Genomic DNA, 22643 nt, shown 5'->3' on the forward strand with positions numbered 1-22643 from the left:
CAAGCCTCTTATTAGTCAATGTAGTCTAGGTTTTGAAAAATCGTGAACAAGAGTTTTGTTTGTTGCTTTCAACTGTTTGAGGGAGTCTTTCCTCTGAGTTTATTCAATGATTACAGCATCAAACAGCAGCAGGATCCAAATGAGAATCTCAAACATGAAACATCGGTACTTTCATTGCTTACGTACTCAGAGATATGAATCATCCCCGACATGGAGACAGGATTAGTCATGAACCAACAGCAAGTTACACAGTGTACTTTTCTTTACTACATCCAGGTGAGGTGTCACACAGAGTCACAGCTTATAAGCTACAGTTAAATTATTTTCTGCATAGCAGTCATCCTCAGGTTGAGTTCTGAGCTCCGTCTCAGCTGTTATGACATATTTATTTCAGTTCTAGTAAAACTCTGATTTGGTGACTAAAGTCAAAGGTATTTTTCTGTCCTGTTCGGGTTTTATTATGAAGATTGTTCTATTTCACAGTCTCACAGCAGGATATTTGTTATATATGGTGAAGGTAGACTGGGTTTCTGCAGTTAACTGGAGAACTCTTGCTGACATTGTTGCCAGTAAAGACATAAAAGCTATTTTATAAGTAACACATGAGGTTGGAAAATCTGCAAAATCTGTAACATTTTTACGTACTTAAATGTGGGATAATGAAAATTCAGAATTTGTATTCAAGTGAAAATTACACCAAATATCTGCTAGACCAAATACACTGAAGTAGACCCCAAAGCAGTGATGTAGAACAAACTTTTTGTGAGTTTACCACTACATGTATCAAAGACTGGCTTGTGATGCCACCAAATATTGGTGGCACCAATTTTAATCAGATTAGCAGAAGCAACAGACAGTTTTCTGTTTGTGCTTGTATAAATGTTGGTTTTCATATCATTCTTTTTCAAGCATGGCAACTTCCAGTAGCTCTGTGATATTAGACGAGGTGTTGCTTTTGTTTTTTGAATGTGTGAGACCATCACACAGAGACAGCCTGTTGCCATTTCTCACCTCAGAAAGACTTTAAAGAAAAGCTTTCTACCTCTCTCCCACACAAACAGACGTTATTACATTCACTCCTTCGGTTATTTCTCCTTCTAGTCCAGGTGTGACCAATGTTTTTGAACACTAGACGTGCCCTGCTGTGTGATGACTGAGGAAGAAGTCAAAGTGCATGTGTGCTGGAAGCTGTTAGAGGACTTAGCTGTGCTGTTTTTCAAGGTGTTTACTGTATCTGGGATAGAATCTTCAGTGAGATCTCAAATTTGAATAGGTGGCGAGAAAATTCATAGCTGAGGCAGTCTTTTGAAAAAGATTGTTCCTTTTTGATTACATTTTTATGTATGCCTGCAAAGCACAGTGACACATCAGTAGAGTAGACTGTTTTGTTGTTTTTTTTGTCAGAGGATGTCACACATTGGCTTCACTCCTCAACAAACTTCACACATACAAGCACTCAGATGCATTCACTTCACAAATGTACGTACACACCAGCAGTAACGGATTAAAAGAGGACTTTGCAATAAATAAAAGTCTAACTGTGCAATGTGTGGCATGCAGTAAATCAAAGGAAACTAGTTGTGCGCTATTACTCACAGTTAAATTTCTTCACTATTCAGTAACAAGTAGAAATGCTCATCTGCTAAGAAAGGAAGATTAATATGTTTTTGTGATTGTTTAAATATGTATACAATAAATAGTGCAATATAGTTGAAAAAGCCCACTATCAAAAATCTAAGTTTTTACTTTGTTAGCATGTCCATTTTTTTATGTGCTTGAAAATATATCATGAGCAAAATAAGCAGTCAACACCATAACTGAGGATTTCTGCTTTGAAACTGCAGGGATGTTATTGATTAATTGTTCATTGATTCATTTCTGTTGATAGTTTTGCTGATTAAAAATAAATTAACCAATAAGGCAGACGATGAAGACATAGGTGTCAAAAAAGTATTACAGATTAGCAGTGGCACCATCAGGAAGTCTCTTTAACACTGTAGCGACCCATGATGGCAGTCACTTGGACTGAGTTGGCAAGCAGAGAGCATTGTGGGAGTTTTGCTATTGAAGCACCATCATGAGAAAATGTCCTGTGAAGCTTCATGCCTACCAGCCAGAGCTCTTGTCGTGTTGATAAGCTGATATACGCTAAGACAGCATCACCATGAACAAGTGGCCATATTGCGTATCATGAGTCGTTCTGCTTATTCCAGTGAGTTCATTTTATATTACTGATTAATCAGATAAGGTGCTGAATCATTGCTTAAGAAAGGTGTTCAAAATTTGTATCCCTACTGCTAATGACAGTCTCAGAAACATATATTCAGACTGCTAGGGTTTAATACAAACCAAAAGAAACATTCTTACTGTTCATAGGCTTTTTGTATCGTGATTCTTCTTTAGAACTGGTGATTGGTTCAAACATATATGGCTTAATTACTATAATATTACAGCTTCTTATTGCGTAGTAGTGTTTGAGTAGTCGTTGCAGAGCTGGTGTGCTCAAACTGCAGTGGTTCACGTTTATACTTTGCACTTTCTACAGTGGAACAAAGGTGCAGAGTTACATCTAAACCATCTTAAGGCAGGAAGGAATTCAAACTTCTAAATATTTAACTTTGACACACAGAGACAAGTGACTGTAAAATCAGTTTTGAACCTGAAGTGAGCTATTGGACAGGGTGGATTCTGACCTGTTATGTTAGACGAAAAGTCATTGAATCGCAGTCAGGTACATCCTCTGTACCAGTTTTGGTTTCCATCCATCCAGTGGTTGTTGAGATATTTGTCTATGACTCACCGAATTCACAGCGTCAGCATAATAGAGTTTGTTCCATCAGGTCACTGCTGACGGGTCCAACATTATTTGTCTTCTCACCCGTGTTCTCTCTTCTCGCTGTTTTTCAGAGCAAGGACATTGGGATCCAGATGCACGAGGAGCTGGTGAAGGTGACAAATGAACTCTACACTGTAAGTAACAGACTGTGTCTCCTGCAGATCGATCTCTCACACCTCATCTCATCGCTGAGCTCATCCAAAGTTCTTTTTCCTCTCCATCTTTCTGACATTGTATTTCTTCTGTGTTTTGTTTTATTGCCTTTCATTCTTGCTTCTCTTCCTTCTTCTCGCTGTAGCTTTTGAAGGCTCTTATTATTTGCACTGTCCTCTGGATCTCATTTTTTCCAGATCTTTCCTCTTTTACTTCTTTGTGTGTTACTGAACACTTGTACTTTCCTCATTTAATACTTTCTTTTAAGGCTGTTGGAGGGGCTGCAGGGAAATTGGTTTAGGATTTAGATGAAAGTATCTTTTGATTTGAAAAATTAGCAAATGCATGTGTCACTGCTGGGGCCGGCAGTGTTGACAACTGCAAGCAACAGCAGCAGAGGTCTGGATTCAGTTATGCTGTGGCCTTGTTATACCAGAACTGCCATCATTTCACCCATGTTTGCCCCTGATTAAAGGTCAGGAAAACTGCTCTGCACGAACGTACAACATTAAACTTGAGCAACTGATGCTTTTGGTTTCTTCTTTCTTGATTGGTATGAGGTCAGATTGGAAAAGTATTCAGGGTATTTTGTTAAATTCACTGAGCGTGCATCTCATGACAGCATATCAAAGGAAGTCCTGTGATTAAGTTCTCGGGATTGTCTTTCATTTATTTTATAGCTGCTTAGTACAAATGGGTTGATGACTGATGATGATAAGTGAGAGGGAGGGAAATAGTCGAGTAGTTGATTAAAAGGAACATTACATTTCTTTCTAAATTGGACAGTTTTTGGCCTCAGCTTCCATACCTAGTTACTCATTCAGCTCTGGTCCTGTTCAGGATTCACATCATTGGTTGTCCCTGAGAAATACCTGCCTGCCTGCACACAAATATAACTGACATTGGAATGAAACTAGAGATGTATTTCAGGAAAAAATAAGAAGCAGATTACATAATGTGCATCTGGTTTCCTTAACAATGGACTCGCTCATTCATTTTAGGTCACCTGTTCCAGCTCAGCTGCTTTGTTGTATCTGATGCCTCCACTGTGCTTTGTTGTGGATATGCAGTTACTATAATGATCACTTTCTCTGCTGGTACAATACGTTCTTTTTGCCCCTGTTGTAGAAACATGCCTCAGCTTCAGTTTGATGTTGCTCGAGAAACGGTAGTTCACATCTCTTGCTTCTCTTGTTTTTCCCTTCGGCCTCCATGCTGCCATGTTTTTATTTTTTCACAGCAAATAGCTCTTGGGTATCCTGCAGCTGCTTCCCATATGTTTTATTGTAGAAAAGGTTAATGGCAAACGGCCTTATTGATGGATGTTTCCTGTTGTACTGTATAGCTATTGCTGGCTAAAGTGATGGCTTTATCCCCAAAAGATCCAATGTAATTAATATTTCATTGCATTTATGAATACTATTTGGATTCAACTGTCAAATGTTGAAAGTTCTGGCTGTCAAAAAATCAGTGCAACATTAGAGGGCAGGTATTAATAAATGCAGCATGTTTCCCAAACCCACATTTCCTCAGTTGTATTTTTAATTTAGGCGTCACACATGCTATGACACCATCAGATTTTACTTATGATAAATGTTCTTAATTAACCGTGTTGTATTGACAGATTTTTTAAATAACTGTTCTGCCTAGTATTTCTCCAAACATTTGCAACTATACTGTGTTTATTCTACAATGAAAAGTAATAGCTTGAGAAAGAAACTGTGGTGGTTGACTGATATGCTTTTTAGGGCCGATACATAGTTAAAATGTAAAATCTTGGTGTCAATTTTAGCATTTAGCATGACTTGTGCTGTAGGTGGGAGATACAGAGTCAAAATAGTGCATTTTTTAAATTAATTCATGCTGTCAGAAGTCTAATTTTAACAGAAGCAATACAGATAAACAGAAAGATGCTTAGCTTTGGATCTGATATATTGCTAATACTGGGATTTCCTGCAGGAGACCCTGCAGACAGATGAACGTATGTCAGGGATAAGAACACCCAGTTCTGGTGTTGCACCGTTACTCTCATGCAAGGTCTTATTCAGAGAGGCTTAGTGCCCAAAACTGGATGAGCTCCAAGCAACTTCAGCAATCTTCTGCCCCCTGAGGTGAAACAGAAGAGATGGCAGAGCTGCCTTTTATGACTTATTCATCTGTGCAGTGTGATGAGAGTCAAAATACCAAAGGGCAGCGCTGGCAGCTTTCCCTCATCCAGCCATCTGTAGATTTGGACCCTGAAACAAACAGCGTCGTGGGTAGCATGTGATAATCACAAGGGCATACAGTGTATGTTAATTGCATTGAGGCACATTTCTAGCAGTTTGTGTTGTTGATTAAATACCTTTAATAACTGCCCAACGTTGCAATATTCTACCCACTTAGCGATCTTTCTGATAATAGATGAAAATAAAATTGTACTTTCTATTCAGGATGTTAATGTCTGGCAGTTATTTCCAGTGCAGTTTCTAGTGTCAGCGTGTTTTTCAGGTTCGCTGTGGCATACAGTTTATTATATATTTATTTTACCCATTTGAAGCATTCTGGCTCAATAGTGAAACTCAGATGGTCTCTCTTCTCATGCTCTACTTGGCCCCAGCCTCAGTCTGGCTGAAAATTAGAAATGTTGACGTACAACCTCATTCTTTCTAAGTGTGAGAGAGGTGGTGGGAGTTGTTTGAAACTTCACAACTAAGGGGGAAAACGAAATGCTGCTTCAACACAAATAGATCTCTTTGTTAAACGTATAAATTCATGCTTAATCACGTACATTTTCACACTTACAAGCTGTTTTCTCACTGTATATAGCATCACATGATGAGTATACTTGAAAGGTATTATGTCTTTTGCTATCTCTTCTCATTTTTTAATGACTTGTCTCCAGCCAGCGTTCAATGGCTTTGTTGTCAATTATTGTTCATGTAATGTTGCCACAATTGCTTTTTCTTCTTTTTGTGAAGCTCTTTTCAACCAACTGTGCTTGAGAGCTGTGAAATGATGTGTTGGAAAGTTATTTTCAGTTACAACATGTGGTTGGCCTATATTTTTGGCCACATGTGTTGAACATAATGCAGATAAAGATGCTCTGGGTAATCTTAGCACTCTCTGCAGCCCATGTAGCAGAATATATATCACAGCTGAGCAGACAGTGGTGCAAAGTAAAGCTGTGTCTTTATGAAAAGTTGCCAACTTGTTTTTCTGTGTGGAGTTTGTATGTTCTCCCTGTGCCTGCGTGGGTTCTCACCAGGTGCTGCGGCTTCCTCACACAGTCCAAAGACATGCTGAAGCTAACTGGTGATTCTAAATTACTTGGTGTTCTGTTTTGGCCCTGGAATGACGACCTGTCCTAGGGTGAACCCAGGCGTAAACTAACCGTGACGTCACCCGTTGGTTTCAACGCCGAGAAAATGAAGCCCGGATTTTGCTACTTCCTGGTCGCCGTTTTGGATTTTTTGGAGCCAGTGACGTAAAAAGCGTCATCAAACAGACTGGACCGGAAAGTAACTAGGGGCAGGATTGGCTGAGGACTCTCTTATCCCGCCCACATTTTACCGCAGAGGCTTCTGTTGCTGTCTATCAAGTATAGCCACGCCCCCTGGCTCCGCCAACTTTAACGATTTATTTAAAATTCAGTATTGATTTATTTCAAGATCGGCCACCTGATCTCTCATTTTGACCATGAAAACTAATGGGAAAAAAATCCTGAGCCGTAGAAAATCAGTCTATCAAATTTTATTTTTTCCAAAAATGAATTGGGGTCTATGGAGAAAAAGCTTTTTGGAGCCAACCCTAGCGGACGGCGTGATATTGCAAGTTTTTGACACTTCCGGGTTGGCTTCAATTCTGGAGCCAGATGCTACATCCACTATATATACAGTCTATGGGTGAACCCTTCCTTCGCCCTTAGCAGGGATAGCCTCAGCTCCACTGAGACTCCACAGACGATGAAGCGGTATATTCAAAATGGATGCATAGAGATTGTAAAATACATCACTGGATTATTTTATATAAAACAATTTGGACTAACATGTCAATACAAGAATTTCTTACACCTTTACATTGGTAATAGCCCTAAAAATACACTAAATCTTTGTAACTAGAGGAAAACATGTAAAGTTTACCACGTATGACCAACTAATCTGATTTCACGCCTTCATGACCAGCAGGTAGCAGATGGGGTGTTCTGGAGGAAATAAATAGCCCTATATTTACCTGTTTGGATAAGATTACATAGGATTACATATGAGCACAGATGCAGCATGCTCTCATGTGCATACCCGATGACACACACACAGAGAGGGCTGGTTATCACCTTGTGAATTTTTTGTTTTGTGTTGGAGGGTGAAGCACCTTGTATTTTATGAGTGGACCCTTGTTAGTATTTCATTGCACTGAAATAGCTAGATTAATAGTGCAGACACATGGTGATTGCCTTGTGGTGCTTTCTAACACTTTTCAACGCTGCCAACAAAACAAATTTTGCTGAAAGAAAAACTGTGAAATCCCATTTCTCTTGTGGCAGCTTGGTGAAAGGTAAGAGGGAGATGTGGCACTTGTGTTCAAATATTGTTCAAAGTATGATGCTGCGGTTGGAGTATCAGTGAGAAATCGATGAACCTGTTGTCTGCAGCTTGTCATTAAGAACAGACCTGAATATGACAAACAGAATATAAGGTCTGAATGTTTGAAGAGTCATTCTTTGCCCAACATTGCTTTCAGCAACATGGCTCTGTGAATTTCAGTTTTCTTTGCTTTGTGTTAATTTCCTGCTCTGCCGACTTAATATCCCCACTGGGATCAATAAAGCTTTAGCTTATCTTATCTTCCTGATCTACCACATTGTGTCTGATGTCTGCTCCTCAGTCTCACACACACAGTTATTCTTTTGTTAACAACAACAACACTGATTCTGAAGCCGAGTCTCAGGCGATGGTGCTGATGTAACCTTCATTCATTCATTTGTAAGGTCGCCCAACAACAGTATGGCGATTCATTTATGACATCTTAGATGAAGAAGTAGGTGCTATTCATACTGGAGAAAAACCTATAACCTTCTCAAATAATACCTATTCCAATGATGTGTATATACGAGTGTTTACACAGCTGCTAGTTCTTTGTGAGGTACAGTTTGCTACTGAGCCACGCTAGCTGTGTGTTGTTCATTTTACTCAGTTCACTGAATCTTGGGGATTTAGCCACTGTATGTGATCATTTTTGATGGTTTAATAGTTCACTTTAAGTTGGGACTATTCGTTGATGCTGTTGGTTAATGTGTAGTAACATTGTAAGTAATCTTTTTTTAGTCGTGGCAGTTGTATTCCACAATATGACAAAGACACAAAACGAATGAAACAAGAACGAAACTGACCAACAGTGTTGCAAAGGAGCACAAAATGACCACAAAGAGGAAAAAAATACCGCAAAGACACACAAAACAAACAGACACAGAGACACAAAATATCTAGAAAGGCAGATGAGAAAACCATAAAGAGACACAGAGACAAAAAAACAGCACATAGAGGCACGCAGTGTATTTCAGTTACTTTTAAACTTTATAAGAGCCTTTTCTTTTTCTGTAAGCTTGTCTGCTGAGTGTTTGTACAGTTGTGAATACACACGCAAGATGATGGCCTCTGTTGTGCTGTTACATGAAAATAAAGTCATTGGATATTTGAGATGGTGGGTTGCTGCGATGGCTCAATATGTTTTTTGGGTCATCTCTTGCTTTATTATACGATTTGGGTAACTTTGTTTCGGTCATCCTCTTGACCTGTGGTTGCTCTCCACACTTGCATGTCAAATCAAAGACAGAGCAAGATCACACAAGGGGTTTTAATAGTTGTAGGAAGTCAAGAGGAAAAATGATAAGTTGGGAGGTGTGATGCCCCTCTGCACCCCCAGTGGCCTTGCAGTGGAAGTGTTAGAGTTTGGGGTGGCACATGCACTTGAATATCTCCACACAGTCCTCCCTGAGAAGTCCAGTTTTGTCAGCACACTCTTGCTGCTGCAGCTCACAGTGCTCATGGCTGCTTTTGCATCTTCACATTTCCTGAAGATATTTATTTATTGGAGCAAAACCTTTATTTTTGTAAACTCTGCTTATGTTGTAGCCCACAAGCCAGATCATGACAATATAAAAAGAAATTGTTCAGTGTTGTGTTTCAGTTAAACCATCATTAATTGTATCTCACTCTGCTTTTCTTGCAGCAACTTTGGTACTTTTTTTTTATTAGACCTCTGTTCCACTTGTGTAGCAGACTTTTCCAAGTGGTCATTGAGGAGAATATTTTGAGGTGTGAGAGGCGTGATGTGCAGCAAAGGGCCTGAAGTCACCCCGGAAATTTTAGATTCAGGATAAATAAAAGATGTTTTTGTGGTCTTGCATTCATTGTGAAAATCTCTGGCCGTTCTCTCGCTGTGTCTTTCATCAGCTCGGCGACTCTATTCAGGAGTGTAGTAGCCGTCGGCTATTGTCAGAGGACTCAGCTATACACACACCTCCTGTAGACACAGCTGAAGCTCAGTCTTCCTGCAAATTACTTTGTGTCTTTAGCTGCAGGTCCTGCAGTCAGATGGTTCAAAGTTAGCTGGAAATTTAGCACATTTTCAGAGGAATCTCAACAGTCTGACAGCCTGGGGAGGTACAGAGTGTTAGCCTAGTTTCTGTTGTGCTGGAGTTGGTACATTGATGTTTAGCTTAGTCACTCTGAGAATAGACTACTGTATTTTTTTGTCTTTGTGTAAAAGCTGTAAGGTGTATGCCTTACAGCTTTTTAACATTTTGCTGTTCTTGTTATTCTAGGAGTTCAAGGAGTAGTTTTTATCCCAGGGCAGAAAGGCGTAATAAATAGAACCTCCTCAAGTGGCATCAGTGGTAAACATCACTGTCGCAGAGTTGGAGGTCAGTGGAAGATTATAGCTGCGAGTGATCCAACAGCAAACTTGGGATCTTGATGAGTAGCTCACATGCAGATAAAAAGTGTCCCGCTGTTTAAGTGCCACACAAAGTGAGCATTACTTGCTTGATCACAGGAAACCAATAAATGACTGTTTATGCTGTCTGACATCCTGAGGTGTTCATAGAAAAGTGTGAACGCTCGAGACGTCTGAAGACACAGCTCACATCTGGACGTTGCTTTATGAGGCTCAAAAATGGGCCTAAAAGAAGAGAGGCTCTCGACGAGCATCTGGGACAAGTTAAGCAAGACGAAGGGGGCTTCTGTCTTGTCTAACGAGGGTTTTGTGTCGCTACAGTCTTGTCATCGCCATGTTGGACAAGGGGGGGGGAGGGTGTCAAAGTTTCAGCGTCTAAGTAGAGATCAAAGTGTGGCGGCGGCTGCAGAGAACACGGAAAACAATGGTGTCACTCTGCTTCACAAAAGAGCTGGAAATGAGCAAGCCTGTTGCTGTAGAAATTATGGAGAGACCAGGAAAGCTACAGTGAGGAGGGAAAGACGGGTGAGCTGGAGATTTGACAGCCAAAACTAAACCACACACAACTCTGGGTCCCTGGATCCACTTAAAATATTCCACATGTAGTGACATCTGTGTTACACTGATGGCCCAAACTGATCCTGCAGGCCACCATTAAACCACAACTAAAACCAATCCGGATTGTGGAAATAGAAGACGGTGGAAGACAGTTTCTGTATAATTGTGCTGTTGGAGGAGCAACTAAGGAGTATAACAGTAGTGCTCTTGAAAATTCATGCGCAGGTATGAGTGATTTTGTAATTAGGAGGACAAAACCACACATGTGATTGTGGTTTTAGGGTTTTGGCCACAAAAGATAGTTGTACTGTAAACCATCTATATGACCGTAATTGAGTAATAATGACAATTTTACTTAGTTGATTTATCTGAGCGAGATAGTGTCCACCTCAATTACTGAGTCAGGGCTTGTTTGTGTCTGTTATCAGCAATGGCCACTCCTACACATTTATGGCTGCCCATTCGTGATAAAAATACTAATGAAGGCCTTCTACCGTAGATTTTACACCACATTCTACTTATCTATGATTTTATGTCATGCAGAACTGTTAATTGTAAACAAATCTGTTGATTATTTTCCCAGATCACCAATTTATTTAGTGTGGGTTAGTCTATAACCTGTTTTGTCACGATTCCTTAGTGCTCAAGGTGATATTTCTAGTTTAATTTACCAGACCGATTGTTATAAATATAAAGATACTGAATTCACTGTCATGTCGGACAAATAAATGATTTGAGGATGACACTGGTAAATGTTTGGTACTTGTACTTGACAAAAATAAGCACCATGCTTCTGGGCTTTCTGGGCTTTTTTTCTACTCCTGTCACATTTTTTACTTGCTATAGGATCATATTTCATTGCAATATAAAGTTCTACACTTTTGTGGAAACAGCAAAACCATGGCTAGAAGTAGAGGGAACTCAAAAATGTCAACAGCATAGTATCTTTAAAAAAAGAAAAAGATGCCAGCTCTGTTTTCATACATGCAATTTGTAGAAAGACAACAAGCCTTTCAAACCCATTAGGAGGTTTGTAAAATACGATTATGAGAAAGTATCTTACAGCTCTGTTTTTGATACTCTCCTTTCAGGTGATGAAAACATACCACATGTACCACACTGAGAGCATCAGTGCAGAGAGCAAGCTCAAAGATGCTGAGAAGCAGGAGGAGAAGCAATTCAGCAAGTCCGGAGATCTCAACGTTAACCTGCTGCGCCACGAGGACCGCCAACCGAGGCGCAGCACCGCCAGGAAAATTGAGAAGATGAAAGAGAAGGTGAGCGTGCCTCCAGAAAGAAGAGTGTTGTTTGTTTACATGCACATGGTTCAGCGTAGCTTCAATATATGTGTGCTACATAAATCATGAATCATTAATTAAGTGTTTAGGCGAGGAAAAGTCTTTGTACAGCTTCTCACCAAATTTAAATATTAGAAATTCTAGCTCCGTAAATGGAGAGCCAGCTTCGTTTGTTGGGTTCGCTTGGAAAGTGTGAGCAAGTGCAGCAGACAGGCAGCAATACAACGCCAGAAACTCTCAGGAGCAAACTGTAGGTCTCCAGCCAGAATCACACTGAGCAAACTGCCGCACTTTCACCCAGTAACCCGACTCCCTTTCCGTCTTATGCAGATTTCTAGTTTGTGAAAAGTTTTCTCCTCCAGAAGTGTCAGGCTGCTGGTCTCTGGAGCATACTGTACTTTAGATGCTGTCATGTAGTTTTTCTTCTGGATTTTCTTCTGGAATTTCTCCATGCAAATGAAACTACTGTTATCTCTCAGGTGCAGCAAGTCAAAAGGCTGTCAGTGCAGCAGTGTTTCTCCCTCCTCGGGCTGGTATTCTCAGAGACGCTGCTTGGCTTTGGAGTAGCACTCTATTTATAGCACAGCATAGCGATGAATGTTTGTCTGTGCCTTGTTTCTAAGCTTTTCTCTCATTACTGTGCTTGCAAACAGGTTGGAGGCAAAAGAGGAAGGAAGAAAACTTAATCTCTTTTCTTCTAACACACTGCTGAAATTTGCATCATAATGGCTTTGTGAAATTGGAAATAAAATGCATATGTATGCTGATGTGTACAAACAAACACTGCAAATAATTGGTAAAAGTCGCAGTTTTAAAATTAGGATGCTTTGTTGTATTTCAAACAGCAGTAACGCTTCTCTGAGTTGTGTCTGAAACGTTGTGTTGGTAAGGTGAGTGAGGCTGCTTTGCAAGTTTGCAAAATTTCTTGTGTTTTTCAGTACAAAATGCCACCACATTGTACTGCTACTTTAATACAAATGCATGTATTTGTCTGAATTTGCACTAGAAATAAATGCACACAGAAAGACAACCATTGTAGTTAATCCTCTAAACAGCAAGCAGTTTCTGGGCGCTTTATGCTCCTGTCACATTTTCACTCACTGTGGGCTCATTTTTCATTGCAGTATAAAGTTCTGCACCTCTATGGAAACAGCACAACCATGACTAGAAATAAAGAGGTTTGCTTTATAAAAAATTCACAAAACTAGTATCGACATCCACAACATTTTCCACATTCTGACAGGTGTAGCCAGTACTGGAAATATAAAGGTGACTGTACTTCCTGTAGATATTTTACTTTGTATACAGCCTGCAGTTTAATTAAGTTCAGCTTAAAGGTCCTTGAAGTTTTTGTCACGTGACTGTTGATTGCAGCTGAGTCACTTCTACCTTCATGGTTTCCCCGAAAAGTGCGTAATTTTTTGTTGTTTTCAGAATGTGTTCAAAGCAAACAATTTTTTTTGGGCAAATTCTTAAAATATAACTTGTAGAATAATATCACAATTTTAAGCTTAGATTTGGTTAAATTTTCCTTGCCAAATGGCTGTTTGCATATAAGCAGATTGAGGACCATCTGATAGTTGAAAATCTGAGTATTCTTCTCTCTTTTTTTTTTTTTAAACCAATTTCAGGTAGTGACCATTTCTGTGATTTTGGTTATTTTTATTTATTTTTTAATTTTTTTAAGTAAACATACCTTTCAAATCTGCTGGTGGGTTTTGCAGTTCAGAGGGTTAAACTTTAATAATGCTTCATTTGGTTTGTTTATGAGCATCTGATGACAAGATTGATGCCACTTTAATGGCAACATGATGAGTATGTAGCTGGTTGGCTTAATTTAGACTTGAAATAGGGGGAAAGAGTGAGCATTATAGCATTGTAACAAAATAGCAACTAAATCTACTTTCTTGTTAGAAACTTTAGGTTTTTATGGGTTAAACAAATGAGATCAGATGTGTTAAAGGCAGCCAGACTGACATTTAGGCTAGCAGTGTCTTCATGTTTGCAGTCTTGATGCTGAGCTATTGCCTATGTTAGCTGCATATTTATTCTCTCTAATTGCCTCTTTCTTTATGTATGGTTTTTATCTGTTCTGTTGTATTGTTTTTCCTGTAAAGTGACCTTGGGTGTCAAGAAAGGCACTTAGAAATAAAATGTAATAATATTATTACCATTCAGACATCTCATCTGACTTCAGGCAAGACAGCACATAGGAGTGTTGCCAAAATTATAATGCGCTGTTTAATATTTCATGTGCATGTATTACTTGTGTCTGGTATTTAAGTGTTTAGAGTCAGAGTAATACGAAATGCAAGCTCTGCTGTGCCACCTAACACATGACTATCTCGAGGCAGCTTCTCCAGAGCCTCTTTCTCCAAACTTTCCCTGCCTGTGTGATGATCCCAAAGCTGCAGTTGCCTGAGCACACACTCAAACCCCCCTGCTGCTTTATATTCCTGCACTGATGGTTTTTTTCCCTTCGTCTGCTCTGTCTCTTCTCTCCTCCCCAGAGGCAAGCCAAGTATTCAGAGAATAAGCTGAAATGCACAAAAGCCCGGAATGACTATTTGTTGAACCTGGCGGCAACAAATGCAGTGGTGGCAAAATATTACATCCATGACGTCTCTGATATGATTGATGTAAGTATGCACGAGGCACATGTGTTTGTTTACATCTCTCAGCTGGGATTTCTGATGTTGATTTAACTCTGCAGCAGTGTCACTTTTCTCACCATCTGTTCCTGTGTCTCATTCAATCTCAGCCTGTTAGCTGTTTGTCTTCAAGCTGCTCTGTTGGCCCCAATAAGTGTATTTGCCTTCATTTTTTCGGTATTAATTTCTGCACAACACACCTAATACTGATATGCTGCTAACTGGCTGCTGTTGACATGGAAATTAGTTTAGCAACGCTCTGTGCTTCCACGTAGTTTTTGACTGATGACTCCATCGGTGTTGACAGAGTGGTTTCTGCTGTTGCTGTCCTCTTCTTCAGTCTTGTCCTGGTTCATTTGTTTTTGTTGGTGCTGCTTTTGGGAGCTTTACTGGGACAAACACAGCATGTCCTTGTAACTGGCTGCCTTTAACTGTCACCAAGGAAAAACATGAGCCAGGACACACACACACAGTTTTTCTATTTTTTGGTGATCAGAATAGAGGATGTATCCTTTCTGACACTGATCCAAGAGGCGGTAGACTATTCCAATTGAAAGATTTCCCTTCCTTTGAAACTAAAATGTAGTAGAAGATAGTTGGTTTTCATATCCTGAATTTCATGCCCATAAAAAAAACTAAAAGTCAGATGTGAGATCATGTTTTTCGAATTGTAAACCAGTGGCACTGCTGGAAAGTCTCATCACCAGTGAGGATGACTTTGTTTAGCAAACCACTAATGGTTGGACGTCGGCTACAGTCAGCTGGTGAGCAGAGGCTCTGCTTATGCAGGCATGAATAAGGTTAATGTGGTTGGCACCGCTCCCTCAGCCCTGGGGTGACCTGCTCCCAGTCATCTGCTGAAAACAGATGAAGATTAAGAAGATTAAGATGAAGAAGACTTTACTGACCTTTTGAAGACAACTTTCTGTGTCCAGTCCTTTTATATGCACATATACAGCTGTCACTTTGGGGATATGAGACTTTGCATTATTTGCATCCTAATCTCGTTCTCATTTGACATTTCATTATCTGTTGTGACTTCATGCAATTCCACTATTATGCAACACACGGCCAACTGAAAAGGAAGCCTTCTTTGAATAGCTGTATTTCTTTCTAGTTTCCAGTTTCCTGATCTTCTCCGAAGGTTTCAAAACTCAAATGCTGTTATTTATATAATGTTATGTGCTCTGTAGATTGGGTAGTTGTGCTGGCAAGTTAGGTCTTTCCAATATTATATTTCATGTGTTATTTGTTCATGTGTTTTTCAATGTTATAGACTGTATGGAGCCCGACCGATACATGAGTTGCTCATTTTTACCGTCACAGATATATCATTATAAGCATATATGTTGTCCAATATATGCTAGTGTGAAAACTTTCTTGTACAAAACACAATATAGAGAAAAAAGATGCTTGGTGTAATTTTGAAATTGTGATATCACGTAGTTTGTCCAGCAGAGCACCTCTGATTCCATTGTTTACAACTCTCAGCACTGTCTGCAGCACATGTAGCACAGTATGTGTCAGAGCTGAGCAGACGGTGGTGCAGAATCAAGCAGCATCTTCCTAGCTAGCTAGTGTGTGAAATACATAGCTAGAATAAACAATGAACCCATCATTTTCCTACTTCAGTGTAACCTCAATATATATATAAACAATAACGATCCACAGAACCTCCTGAATATATTTGCCCCAAAAATCCAGCACTAGTCAGGCTCTAATATGTATTAAATGATTTTGTTTTGTCACTTACCAGAGTAGTGAGCAGACTTTACGTGACAAATGGCAGTGAATGTGGTCTTAAACTTTAACATTAAGGTCATATTTCTATCGCAGAAGATCGGTATGTCTGTTTTTTCCCCTTCTCTCTGTGCTAATGGCCTGGTTGTCATATTTTTGCTTAAGGCCAAACCACCATACGGCACCACATTAGCCATGGTGATAGATGCACATTTTCCAGGTCAGTCATGATAAGCCATGGTTTCAGTGACTATTCTATCATACTGCGAACATGACTTGCAATTTTAGATAAATCCAGTTGAAGTACTGTAATATGATTTGGCCTATTGCAGCTAACCTGAGTCAGGCTATACAGTATAAGGGCGATCCGATGGCGATAAATAGACAGATTGAGAGCCTGATTCATGACTTTCGCTGCATTTTTGCTGGGCTGCTTTTATAGATCCACTGCCTGGCAACTCAAAGGTCCATGTCATCCCAAATCCTGCTGAGCTGGAGGGAATGGGACTGTGAGCTTGACTGGTCTGTTTGCCACAAGCAGGCAGAGGGGAAGAAAAGGCTTTGTTTGTGATGCCAGAGGCACACATCAAACCAGAGCAAGTGAGGTTTGTCAGTCAGAATCAGTGACTTTAAAATGCTAATGTTCAGTTCGGGGCAAAATATTGAGTTTATTTACTATGTTTCAGAGAAATTATGTCTTTTGTGATGAGAAAGTTTGGTCATCAGAATTAGAGAGTTACATCCATGGAGAGATTAACTTTTATGGCAGCAAATAGTGAGCTAAGATGCAGTGAAGCTTGTTTTTACTTTATGTGGTTTGTGTATTATTCTGTTGTGAAGCAACAGGCAGTTAAACCTCCCTTTAGTGTAAATCAAGTCTTAAACTTTGTCCATGTCCATGTGGTGTTTTTATATGCTAGAAGACATATTATGACTAAATAAGCAGTCAACACTGTGGCTAAGTATTTTACAATTCTACAATTTTATTTTGGAGATGCTTTTATTCAAAGCAATGTACATCAGAGTAGATTCAACACAAGCAAGGATCTAGTCAAGAGAAAACAACATGGATAAGTGACGTAAAATGCCTTGAAACTGCTGAATACTGTCTAAATGACATGGAATTCCAGGGGGGTTTCATACATAATAATCCCAAGTAACCAGTCCTTAATTGTGAATGTATAGATGTGTAAATATAATCTAGTATGTAATGAGAGAAATGAGAACAGGAAAGAGGTCAACAGTACTTGGATTTAATCTTACCCAGACCTCTACTCTTGCAGCCTGCTGCTGCTGCTGCTGATGTATGAATGTATTCTCTGTTTACTTGTTTAAAAAGAAGCTAATTTACTCCCTTTAGTCCTTGGTCTACTGAGCCATTTTGATGGTGTGGTGCAATGAGGCTTGTGCACAAAGCAGAGAGAGTACTTCCTCAGTGCTAAAGAGTGCTAAAGAGCGTTTACTTAGTGATTTACAAAGCTGTCAGTTGCCTCAAGCTCCCTCTGAACCTCCTCACTACTATCCTCTGCTTAATTAGGTTACTTCATACAGCTCCGTGTGATAAGGCTCTGTAATTATCCCTGGTGTCCTACTGTGCTTGCTCCTGTAATTCTGTGAACTCCGGTTCTATTTTTGAAAGGCAACCTGTAGCAGAACATAATTTGGTATTTAGTCCATTAAATAGGTCTGAACATGGTGGAAGGTGCTCAGACTAATATACTATACAACTTCATTTTCCACATTCAACTTGTCGTTCCCTGACGCATTTATACTGATTTGTTGAAATACATCAGAATCAGTTTTATTGCCAAGTAGGTTTTCACATTCAAAGAACTTGATGTATAACAGTAAACACTAACAAGTTGAAAGAAGAAGAATAAACGATTTTTTTAAAAGATTGAGTGCTGCTTGCTGTTGCTTGAATTACAAAAATAATAGAAATATTGACTCTCTGTTAGTTTTGCATGAAAGAACGGCTAAACACCAGCTGCAGCAATGTAGACGTTCAATCCAGAGTGTGGTCAGAGCACTTTGGCGTCACTGCTGTCTGTGGTTTTAGAGCATGTTTCTGAAGCACATGCAAGATCAAAGGTGAAACTTTCCATCAATGCTGTTTTTGAGCCCTGTGTTAGGTAACCTTTACAGCCGGGTTCCGATTCTAACACGCATGACTGAAATAGTCCAATATTACAATTTGCCATTGTGTAGCATGCACTAATTTTACAGTGTTTGAGGTAAGATGTGCTTGAGCTGCAATGAACAGTGTAAGGGTGGTTGAAGAAAGAGATCTGCATATTCAACAGCATCAAGTTACATTTAAGCCATTTTAGGGCATAAAAAAATTGTTTTCGTGGGGAAAAAATACTTAATAAATATGTAAATATGCAGTTTTGATACACAGAGACAAGCTTGAAAGAATATTACTCAATGCCAGGACATCATAGAACACGTGTAGCATATTTTTCTAATTTCTTTACCACAGGTACAAGTTTTTCTGCATATTTACCTCCGCCAGGAGGTTATGTAATCACCGGAGTTTGTTTGTGTGTGTGTGTGTGTGTGTGTGTGTGTGTGTGTGTGTGTGTGTGTGTGTGTGTGTGTGTGTGTGTGTGTGTGTGTGTGTGTTTGTCTGTTAACAGCATAACTCAAAAAGTCATAGACGGATTTTCACCAAATTTTTACAGGATGTCCGGAAGAGCACAAGTAAGAATCAATTAGATTTTGGAGGTGATCCGAATCACTGTTTTTTGAAGGTCGAAGGACAATTGAGAGATCTCTCAATTGTCCTTCGACCTTCAAAAAATTCCTGGATCCAGATGGTGATTCGGATCACCTCCAAAATCTAATCGATTCTTACTCTTGCTCTTCCGGACATCCTGTAAAAAATTTGGTGAAAATCCGTCTATGACTTTTTGAGTTATGCTGTTAACAGACAAACAGACACACACACACACACACAGACAGACAAACGGCATGGCGGAGGTATGCGCTCTCCGAGTGCCTTTCTAGTTATCTGATGTTTTATCTCCACAGTGTTGTGACCTGGGCTACCACGCTAGCTTGGCACGCACCTTCAGGACCTACTTATCTGCTGAGTACAACTTGGAGACGTCGCGCCACGAGGGACTGGATATCATCGAGAATGCAGTGGACAACCTGGACTCCCGCAGTGACAAGCACAAGATCATGGATATGCATAACCAGGTGTTCTGCCCTCCGATGCGCTTTGAATACCTGCCACACATGGGAGACGAGGTGAGATGCACTGAAGGCTGCGGCTTTAGTCAGATATTTGTTTCTGTTACCAATGAGCGAAGAAATAATGTAGTCTGTATGAAGTAGCTCTTGAAACTTCAGACTGTTTTGTTTCATCCATTCCAACCCATTGACCCGCCTTCTCCTCAGGTGTGCCAGGTCAGCGCCCAGCAGCCGGTCCAGACTGAACTCCTGATGCGCTACCACCAGCTGCAGTCTCGCTTAGCGACACTAAAGATTGAAAATGAGGAGGTGAGGATTTATGATGTGTGTCTGTCCGGCACCAGTAACCCCCTCCTAAAGCAGGGAGCCATGTCTCATTTTCCCCCACAGCCATCACACCACTGAAGGGCAAAACACCAAGTAGGAGGGCCACATCACCATCTGCTCTCTTTGCAATTACTCTCCAGTGACCCTTGCTCTGTGGGTGCTGACAATATATTTAGATTGTTGCCATGCCAGTATTTCTATGAAATTATACATGAAATTGTCTGCTTATGATGGAGAAGGAAGCCTTTCTCATAAGGAGCCACCACAGACACAAAAGTGCAAATGGAGGCGATAATAACCAGTGCCTGTTAGACCTGCAAATGGCAATAGCTCTGTCTCTTCCCTGTCTCTTTGTGTCTTGTGTTCTGGAGGATAATGGATGAGTCCTGCCATTACTGAAAATGAGCTTTATCAATCTCAGGCCTAAACAAAAAGCCTCCTTCAGTCATGTTGTGAGCAGTTAATTTCCCTTCCCTGGCACTCTTCATTTTCATGTCTCAGTCTGATGTATACCTGACCTGCAGACTGCCTCATTCATATTCTGGTACTGTTTTCAGTGCAGTCAGAGGTCATTTATTCTTCAGGGGTCAATTTGTTTTTAGTGTTAATGTACTTGTGCTTTAAATAAGTCACTCATGCTTCTGAAAATCTCATCGGCTATTTCAGTTTTTAATGGAACAAATAGTATTGATTCTTACAAAACAGAAAATATAACAATGACAGAGTGAGATATGAGGCTTCATCTTCCTTCATCTTCCTGTCTGTGCAGGTGAGGAAGACCTTGGATGCCACCATGCAAACACTGCAGGACATGCTGACAGTGGAGGACTTTGATGTGTCAGATGCCTTTCAGCACAGCCGCTCCACTGAATCCATTAAGTCTGTGGCCTCCGAGTCCTACATGAGCAAACTCAATGTAGCCAAGAGGAGAGCGAACCAACAGGAGACGGAGATGTTCTACTTTTCAGTGAGTTCAGGCCAACCTGCCTTTTTTTTGTTCCACACCGTTCATGTGTGCCGGCGCGCTGTGAACTTCAAAATGGAGCCATCAGTCATCAACTGACTGCAACAAATTGCGTTTATGCTGATTTGAGCGACACTGAATTGTTTTTCTGGGATCATGTTACACTGGATTTGTGCTGCTCTTGACTCTTGACTGCCTTCATTTCTCTGTCTAGAAATTCAAGGAGTACCTGAACGGCAGTAACCTCATCATTAAGCTGCAAGCCAAGCATGACTTGCTGAAGCAGACACTGGGTGAAGGTAAAAGACGTCACTCTTGGTTTGTCTCAGGTGTCTTTTCTAATGGTGTGCACATGACTTAGTGTTATATCTTGTAATAATGACTCACAGTCGTCTGTGTAAAAACTGCCTCCAGGGTTATAGTAGAGGAGGTCTTATCTAATAAGCAAAGGGGGAATGAGGTATAGGGGTCTACAAAGACATGGGGTGGCAAGAAAAAAGAGGAAATGAGCAGACCCTGAAAGCAGACCACATCTACTTTGAGGTATTTTCCTTTCTGCTAATCTCCACCGGTTAAAGTATTATCCGGTTAGTCTCTATATGGCATAGCTGCAGGGAAGGTTTCCATTTCCAGGCTGCAAGAAAAAGGCTTTCCTTAGCCCCGCCTCTTCCCCAGGGGTCCCCGTGCCACCTCAGCCGTGAACAGTTTACGCTCAATCAATCAGCAAGACCAAACCGGAGCCCATTTCTGCAGCTGCTCCTGCATCAGGGGTTCACCTAATAAGAATAGGACATAAGGTGCAGCCAGCTGAGGCCTGAGCTGCATCCCACACGCAGTCCCTGCATATTTATAGGTCTCACACATTGGATATATTCATTACTTAATCATTCATCGTGACTTCTTCCGAGTTCTGTGGCAAACAGTCAACCTCGCACTCATAAACACTCACATTATAGCTCAGTGTCCACGGCGGAGCAGCTGAGAGAGTGTATGAACAGAGCATATGGTGTCTCCAGGTACCACCCATGTTTAATTATTTAGACGATCAATCACGGCCGAGTCGTGCTCATTAGCTCGTTGCATCACACTCAAAATAGTGTGTTTGTGTGTGAGCATGACAGAGGGAACAAGATGAGACGGGTGAGTGCCACATGGCGCTTACATCTTGCTGCACGTATTAATAAAAACATAATGTCAAGCATTGGTACCAAACAAGCTGGTGCCAGGATATGTGCCAGCCCTTGTTTTCTTTATAAAGACTCTTCAATTCCCTTGTTTTGTAAAGTTTGATTTGTTCTCGTCACTTTTCATGCTTAATGAATCGATATCTCATGTATCATTCAGGGATTCAGGAGCTTTTGGATATGAAATTAGGGATTTTTTTTTTTGGCTCATGCTTGAAAAACAATTTCGAGGTTGGTTGGCTGAAGGTAGAAAGGGCTATCACTCAGTGGAATGATGTCAGGAGGAACGTGCTGTTGTTTCTTCACATGAATGCTCCAGAGACCTTGACCCATCTTCTATAATGATGTGTCGAGAAATCACTCTTTCTGCCCGTTGTTAGATGGAGTAAAGAAATAATGTTGCAATGCTTTGGTGCCGTCTTTGACTCCCCTCCAGCTGGACAAACACACAGTCTCACTCTCAGTTCATTAAGATACGCTGCGTCATCTGTGAGTTCACTGACTAAGCTGCTGTATTTTGTTAGCGGGTGTTCCTTCTGTTAGCCAGAATATAACAATACATAGCACCCAACATGTGCATGTGTTGTTGTGAACCCATAACAAAAGGCTCAGTGAGCCTGCACAGACATTGTTCAGCGTTCATCCTCCCCAACAGGCTCACACTGCAGCTGCCACCCCCATTTCTTTGCTCTGAGAGTAGGCCTGTAACCCTTCGGGGCCCTCTTGGTCCCCTGAGGTTTCAGCGACGACTGCTCACTGGCTTTGTCCAATGAATGGTGTTAGCACTGCTCTATTCATCTC

At 40.5% G+C, this 22643-nt stretch overlaps 1 protein-coding gene across 5 annotated transcripts in view; it reads left to right on the forward strand.

The window, feature by feature from the left end:
- Nucleotides 1–22643, forward strand: part of srgap3 (SLIT-ROBO Rho GTPase activating protein 3) — a 67846-nt gene that overhangs the window by 31474 nt on the left and 13729 nt on the right. For all 5 annotated transcript variants that reach the window (XR_007941875.1, XM_051948115.1, XM_051948117.1 and 2 more), the window contains exons 4-10: nt 2908–2970; nt 11572–11757; nt 14289–14417; nt 19203–19424; nt 19575–19676; nt 20464–20661; nt 20873–20957. Coding sequence is in view for 4 of the 5 variants with exons in the window: in XM_051948115.1 (XP_051804075.1) it covers nt 2908–2970; nt 11572–11757; nt 14289–14417; nt 19203–19424; nt 19575–19676; nt 20464–20661; nt 20873–20957 (985 nt within the window). In the remaining variant the exon portion in view is untranslated. The remainder of the gene's footprint in view (nt 1–2907; nt 2971–11571; nt 11758–14288; nt 14418–19202; nt 19425–19574; nt 19677–20463; nt 20662–20872; nt 20958–22643) is intronic.

This window comes from Acanthochromis polyacanthus, chromosome 5 (assembly GCF_021347895.1).
Source record: "Acanthochromis polyacanthus isolate Apoly-LR-REF ecotype Palm Island chromosome 5, KAUST_Apoly_ChrSc, whole genome shotgun sequence".
Classification (NCBI taxonomy): domain Eukaryota; kingdom Metazoa; phylum Chordata; class Actinopteri; family Pomacentridae; genus Acanthochromis; species Acanthochromis polyacanthus.